The 7500-nt window shown below is 51.3% G+C and overlaps 1 protein-coding gene across 1 annotated transcript in view; it reads right to left on the bottom strand.

Moving 5' to 3' along the window:
• NOP58 (NOP58 ribonucleoprotein) overlaps positions 1–7500 on the bottom strand; it is a 47334-nt gene that overhangs the window by 36519 nt on the left and 3315 nt on the right. Inside the window, exons 3-4 of the mRNA XM_085883773.1 lie at positions 4610–4662; positions 4189–4310 (exon numbers count right to left, since the gene is read on the bottom strand). Coding sequence (XP_085739899.1) covers positions 4189–4310; positions 4610–4662 — 175 coding nt within the window. The remainder of the gene's footprint in view (positions 1–4188; positions 4311–4609; positions 4663–7500) is intronic.

The following is a 7500-nucleotide window of genomic DNA, read 5'->3' as shown; positions in this document are numbered from 1 at the left end:
GGGGACAGAGAAAGGGAGGGACAGAGAAAGGGGGGACAGAGAAAGGGGGGAGAGAGAAAGGTGGGGGAAAGAGAAAGGGGGGAAAGAGAAAGGGGGGAAAGAGAAAAGGGGGAAAGAGAAAAGGGGGAAAGAGAAAAGGGGGGACAGAGAAAGGGGGGACAGAGAAAGGGGGGAGAGAGAAAGGGGGGAGAAGGGGGGGAGGGAAAGGGGGAGAGAGAGGGGGGAGAGGGATGGTGGAGGGGGGGGGAGAGGGAGAGAGGGGTTGATGTTGCTGTTGCACCATCGCAAATCCCCACACTTCCCACCCACAGCAAGGTAGAAAGATGGAAAAAAGTTCCACCGGGTATGACCAACATGAATTAAGAATCTCACATATTATTTCCGAGTTTGTGGTTTCGTGTCGCGCTGTCTTCGACTTTGTTCTGCGCTCGAGTAACGTGATATTCGGCTTACATTATCTCAAAGACCATATGAGGTGCATGGTACAAAAAAAAAGTAAGTAAAATGGTTCTGAAACAGTGAAATCGTATTCCACTAACTGCATTAAAGTAAAATTACCGCTGATACTCTGCATCAGTTCCTTTCTCAAACACACCCACCCCAACATGTCGCGCAGAGCGCGGGTTATGCTTGTAATAATAATAACTAGCCGAAACCCCGTCACAGACGGATTTCTGCAGCCTCACTCACGTTCATTCAACCACCCTCACCAGCTCACCCACACCCCACACTCGAGGGACATGGACTGGACAGGGCGTGCTTGCACCCGCCTACTCATCCCCTGCCCCATTCCCCCCCCGCCTTCAATTTGCTTACCCCCGCCCAAAAATGTATTTAATTACCCCGGCCCCGCCCCCGTCTTTTGATTCCCCACCCCACTTGCCCCCGGGCCCCCCTGTCCACCTCCTCACACTCAACCCCGCCTATTTCACCCCAGCCCCCGCCCACTCATCCCCGCCCCATTCCCCCCCGTCTCCCGCTTTCAATTTGCTTACCCCCGCCCAAAAATTTGCTTACCTTTCCCCCCGCCTTTTCACTCCCAGCCCCCGTCTCTTCATCCCCTGCCCCTGCCTCTTCAGTCCTCGCCCCCGTCTCAACGAAAAGTGTTTATTCTGCCTCAGAGTTGAAGGTTGACAATTGCCACTATGTGCGATGCACTCTTGCAGCTACGAAGTTTCTTTCAGTCAAGGTTACAGTACCGAGAAAAACGTGATGCGACCGCTAGGAGGAGCACAAAATTGGTCCTTCAGTATTAATATATAGAAGATACAATGTTTCTTGTTCCATTTTTTGTGTCAAATTCACATTCTGAGGTAGTCAGAATGTGCAGAAGAGGGTTTTACATTGCAGAAGCTATTTTCGACCCAGGTGTGTGTGTGTGTGTGTGTGTGTGTGTGTGTGTGTGTGTGTGTGTGTGTGTGTGTGTGTGTGTGTGTGTGTGTGTGTGTGTGTGTGTGTGTGTGTGTGTGTGTGTGTGTGTGTGTGTGTGTGTGTGAGCGCGCGCGCAGAAGATTACAAGTCTGAAGATGACGATGGTTCACGAGCGGTATTTGACGATGTAGATCGTTTCAGAAGTCAAGGATGAGACAATGTGATAATGTTTGACCAAGTTATAAAAATGATCAACATGATGTGGTCCAAGTGGCAGGTTATTCGCTGCAAAATGTTGAAAACCTGGTTTCGTTCAACAACTTTAAAAATTTGACCTTTGCATAACCTTTAAAGGTCCCAAAACAATGTTGTGGACATTAAAATAAGGAAACAGGATACGTGCTATAGCTTAATGGAGTTCGTTCGTCGAAGAAGGTCGAAAACCCAGTTCGATTCCCACAACTTTGAAAATTTGACCTTTGTGAACTTTAAAGGTCAAAGATCAAGGATTATGACCTTTGGTGCAAAACTTCCTCTGGAACATTCCAGGAACAATATAACGTCATATAGGCTATATGGAATTTCACACTCCTCGGATTATCCATACTTTGATGAAATCAGCATAAAAACAAACTTGAAGGGGGCGCCACAGGCAAGGTGTTCGAGATAGAGAAAAATGGTTTCAAGACTTTAGGTGGGGAATGACCGCAAGATTATGCATAAAAAAATATTGTCATCCCAGCTCTCAAAGTTTGGGTGGTCGTATGATTATGTCAAAATTCGAAATTTTCTAAGTTCATGACCTTGTGACCTTGACCTTGGGACGACAATGAAAAAAAAAATTGAGCTCTGTGGGGCTATGCAGGTGCCATTAGGCTAACCAAATACTGAAACCCCTGCCAGATTCGATAAACCCATCGGAGAAGAAATTGTTTTATGTCAAAATCGTAATTTTCTAAGTTTGTGACCTTGTGACGAAAATGAAATATCGAGCTCCGTGGGGCTATGCAGGGGCCATTGGGCTAACCAAACACCGAAAACCCCTCTCAGATTCGACAAAACCACTCGGAGAAGATGCAAATTGAAATCGGCTACCCCCTAAAAACACATTTTTTGGGCGTGGCTCCGCCCGTAATGGGCGGACCACGCCCATTTTCAGGAAAACACAACGAGATCATGATATAAACCTCCCACCAAAATTTCATCAGGATCGGATCAAAACCCACGTAGCTATGCTCGGGACAGACAGACAGACAGACAGACACACAACAATAAACCAATGTCACCCGCAGGGTGACCCGTATCTTGCCAAATGGTGACCACGTGTGACTTCTTTAAGGTCACACTGAGGTGAACAGAGCTGCTATCCACCAGGAGCGACTCCTTGAGGAATATCTGCCTACGAGAGATTCCGATGAGAATCGTTTTACAGAGTAACCATGAAAAATATGCTTTTGCCTCATAACGTCACCAAATGACGTCATAATGTCTCAAGCTTGACATATCTAGAAAGCACTCATCGAGGTGTTCAATTTGAGGTACTACACGATATGGTTCCTAAAACTTGAAAATTTGACCTTGGGGTCAAATATGTTTGACCTCAGGCGCTAACCATGAAGGTCAAGGCCAATCGCCACCAAAAATTAATCAGCTGAGCGCCAGACCATGAACTATATTCCCATGAAGTTTGAAGACAATCCGATCAAAATTACTCAAAAAATAAGGGTTTCGTCGACTCCCCTGATTTGCGACAAAGTGACCTTGACCTTTGACCTTGACCTTTAAAATTTTATGCACTGAAAGAGACCTCTATAGGCCTCTGATATGCGAAGTTACAAAAATTTCTAATGATAACTGTGCTCTGCAGAATTTTTTTATACGTGATTACAGACAAAAAAAACAAAACATACAAGCTGACTAACATATCTTGCAAAAACTTCGTTTTGGCAAGATAATAACGAATATAGTGGTCACTTATATTTTTCGTGAAAATATTTTTTCGTGAACCAATTATTCCGGGTTCAGTCTGCTCTGTGTCTGCTCTTGTAAGTTTCTTGTTAGTGGGGCAACTTAGCATAACAATTGTGCATTTTGTGAGGAAAGTACCAAATTTGGCACACTAGTAGCCTATCATATTATGAACAGATTTGGATATTGGGCAATCTCAAATTCAGCCGAAGACTTAGCATAGCAAGTCTTCATGAAAAGGTTTCACCTTCCAGAATATTTTTTTTCATTATGTTTTGACTGTAGGCACCATCTTATAACAATGTCATGGAGGAAATTCAACAAGAACAGCACTCGGTGGAGTGCATACCGCCGCCAGGCTGAACAGTTTACGTTTTTGAATCCCACCGAGAAGCCAGATTTGAATCTTCACCAAAATTGAAACAATTCATCCTTGTTCACACACCAAACCTGTCTGTCCATGTTTCATCCAAATCCATCAACATTTTAAAATATCACGTTTTCCATCGTTTTTGGCCCTCTCACTCGATGGTGAAGAATTACTTTTAAAATTCTGGTATCCAGATCTGGATCTTCCACAAAAAAAATTTCACATCAAACATGTCCCCTTTTGGCCAAATCCGTCCCTAAGTTTGAGATATTCTGCTCACAGACAGACAGACAGACAGACAGACAGACAGACAGACAGACAGACAGACAAACAAACAGCCTGCATCCACCAAGTAAAAGAACAGAAAAAATTTTTAACAAGTAATGTGAGGAAGTAATTTGCAGAACAAGTTGACAAGGATAGAGAGGTCAAAGGCAAGACTGTATCCACCGGCTAGAAGGCTGGTGTGTGACGCTCACCTTAATTGTACCACCCAGCTTGGCATCAGCCACCGCAAGCTCCTCATGGGCTTCTTTGGCAATGACCTTGAGAACTTTTTTGAGGGCCTTGCCCAATTTACCCTCAACGAGGGCAGTGGCAGCTGTTATGAAATCAAGGATTGGAAAGAAATAAGAGAGAGAGGACCCATGGTACAAATCACAAATCATCAGACCTTTTGGTACAGAAGGGTGGATGCCTCAGAGGTAGTGACGATGGAAAGATTCATCAGGATCAGGATCAGTCAGTAACTTATCTGCATCATCGGCAACACCCTGAGCGCTAGAAATGGGCTCACTGAAAATTAAGTAAATAAATAAGGGAAAATCCTTGGAGACAATGATCTTTTCACATTTCAAGTTGAGAAGCAACCTTTGTACAATTCAACAACTAATTCTTTACCTGCCAAGGCATCAGTTGTGTCTTGAAATTTCTCGAAGTGTTTCAGTTTTACCCTGCAGAAGAAAAAAGTGCAAATTGTTTATGTTGGCCATGGTCCCCGCAACCTCAGTCTCCACATCGAGCACTTGGCATCAAGGTTCAAACAAATTATCCCAAATCTCAACTTCAAAATTTCATTGTGTGGATTGGGTGCCATCTATCTATCTATAATTCCAGCAATCTCTGTGTGTGTCTGTCTGTTTGTCTGTCTGCAACCGCCGTTTCTCGACGAACGCCAGTCCGATCTCATTGAAACTTGCCAGGAATATTGCCGGGGACCCGCGGATGTGCCTTTTCGAGGTTTGATATCGATCGGACGAGCGGTTCCCAAGTTACGGCCATTTTATTGCTTTTTCAGTGTTGAAAAGGTGTATATATGGCAGCTGAAGGTGTCGTTCCACCTTCTCACCTTATCATGCCATTTTTCCCCAAATTATTAATAACCAGACGACCACCGGTCCAATCGGATTGAAACTTGCCACGAATATTGCCGGGGCCCCGCGGATGTGCCTTTTCAAGGTTTGATATCAATCGGACGAGCGGTTCCCAAGTTACGGCCATGTATCTGTGAACTAATGACAGGACACAGTGCTATGACATCACGAATGATGTCACAATTAATGTTTATTTAATTACTTTTTTTTTTTGAAGGATTGACGTCACAATTGTTCTTCTTCGTTTGGTATGACGTCACAATCGACACTGGGGACCTGGGTATGTGCCTTTTCAAAGTTTGATATCGTTCTTCCTCATCCATTTCAGCTGTTTCCCAAGTGTCTCCCAAGGTTTGAAAGCTGTTCTTTCCCAAAGTTTGAATTAATTAATTAATCCCAAGGTTTGATTATTATTTAATTGTTAAATTATTTAATTATTTACTCCCAAGGTTTGATAAATTATTATTCAAATTATTAAATAATCCCAAGGTTTGAATTTTCCCAAGGGAAACATGTTTCCCAAGGGTTTGAAAGCTGTTTTTTTTCCAAGGTTGGAATTAATCGTTGTGCTTGGTAGACATTTGTGAATAAATTTACAGAGAGAGGGGCGAAAGAGGAAGAGGGAGAGATGAGGGGGAAGAGAAGGGCGAGAGAGGGGGAGCGAGAGGGGGCGAGAGGGAGAGAGGGAGAGAGGGGGAGTGGGGGAGAGGGGGAGAGGGGGAGAGGGGGAGAGGGGGGAGAGGGGAGAGGGGGAGAGGGGGAGAGAGGGGAGAGGGGGAGAGGGGGAGAGGGGGGAGAGGGGGAGAGGGGGAGAGGGAGAGAGGGAGAGAGGGAGAGAGGGAGAGAGGGGGAGAGGGGGAGAGAGGGAGAGAGGGAGAGAGGGGGAGGGAGAGAGGGGAGGGAGAGAGGGGGAGGGAGAGAGGGGGAGGGAGAGAGGGGGGAGGGAGAGAGGGGGAGGGAGAGAGGGGGGAGGGAGAGAGGGCGGAGGGAGAGAGGGCGGAGGGAGAGAGGGCGGAGGGAGAGAGGGGGGAGGGGAGAGGGGGAAGGGGGAGGGGGAGAGGGGGAGGGGAGGGGAGACGGGGAGGGGGAGACGGGGAGGGGGAGACGGGGAGGGGGGGAGACGGGGAGGGGGGGAGACGGGGAGGGGGGGGAGACGGGGAGGGGGGAGACGGGGAGGGGGAGACGGGGAGGGGGGAGACGGGGGAGGGGGGGAGACGGGGAGAGGGGGGAGACGGGGAGAGGGGGGAGACGGGAGAGGGGGGGGGGAGACGGGGAGAGGGGGGGAGACGGGGAGAGGGGGGAGACGGGGAGAGGGGGAGAGGGGGGAGACGGGGAGAGGGGGAGAGGGGGGAGACGGGGAGAGGGGGAGAGGGGGAGACGGGGAGAGGGGGGAGACGGGGAGGGGGGAGACGGGAGGGGGGGGAGACGGGGAGGGGGGGAGAGACGGGGAGGGGGGAGACGGGGAGGGGGAGACGGGGAGGGGGGAGACGGGGAGGGGGAGACGGGGAGAGGGGGGAGACGGGGAGAGGGGGGGAGACGGGGAGAGGGGGAGACGGGGAGAGGGGGAGACGGGGAGAGGGGGAGACGGGGAGAGGGGGAGACGGGGAGAGGGGGGAGAGGGGGAGACGGGGAGAGGGGGAGAGGGGGGAGACGGGGAGAGGGGGAGAGGGGGGAGACGGGGAGAGGGGGGAGACGGGGAGAGGGGGGAGACGGGGAGAGGGGGGAGACGGGGAGAGGGGGGAGACGGGGAGACGGGAGAGAGGGGGGAGACGGGGAGAGGGGGGAGACGGGGAGAGGGGGGAGACGGGGAGAGGGGGGAGACGGGGAGAGGGGGGAGACGGGGAGAGGGTGGAGACGGGGAGAGGGGGGGAGACGGGGGAGAGGGGGGAGACGGGGAGGGGGAGACGGGGAGAGGGGGATACGGGGAGAGGGGGGATACGGGGGAGAGGGGGGGAGACGGGGAGAGGGGGGAGACGGGGAGAGGGGGGAGACGGGGAGAGGGGGGAGACGGGGAGAGGGGGGAGACGGGGGAGAGGGGGAGACGGGGGAGAGGGGGGAGACGGGGGAGAGGGGGAGACGGGGGAGAGGGGGGGAGACGGGGAGAGGGGGGAGACGGGGGAGAGGGGGGAGACGGGGAGAGGGGGGAGACGGGGAGAGGGGGAGACGGGAGAGAGGGGGAGACGGGGAGAGGGGGGAAGGGGGGAGAGGGGGAAGGGGGAGACGGGGAAGGGGGAGACGGGGAAGGGGGAGACGGGGAGAGGGGGGAAGGGGGAGACGGGGAAGGGGGAGACGGGGAGAGGGGGGGAAGGGGGAGAGGGGGGAAGGGGGAGACGGGGAAGGGGGAGACGGGGAAGGGGGAGACGGGGAAGGGGGAGACGGGAAGGGGGAGACGGGGAAGGGGGAGACGGGGAAGGGGGG

This window comes from Eptatretus burgeri, chromosome 6 (genome assembly GCF_056783735.1).
Source record: "Eptatretus burgeri isolate ZD-2024b chromosome 6, Ebu_testis_v1, whole genome shotgun sequence".
NCBI classification, from domain to species: Eukaryota; Metazoa; Chordata; class Myxini; order Myxiniformes; family Myxinidae; genus Eptatretus; species Eptatretus burgeri.
The sequence above is the reverse complement of the archived record's forward strand: the minus strand, read 5'-3'. Positions and strand labels throughout refer to the sequence as shown.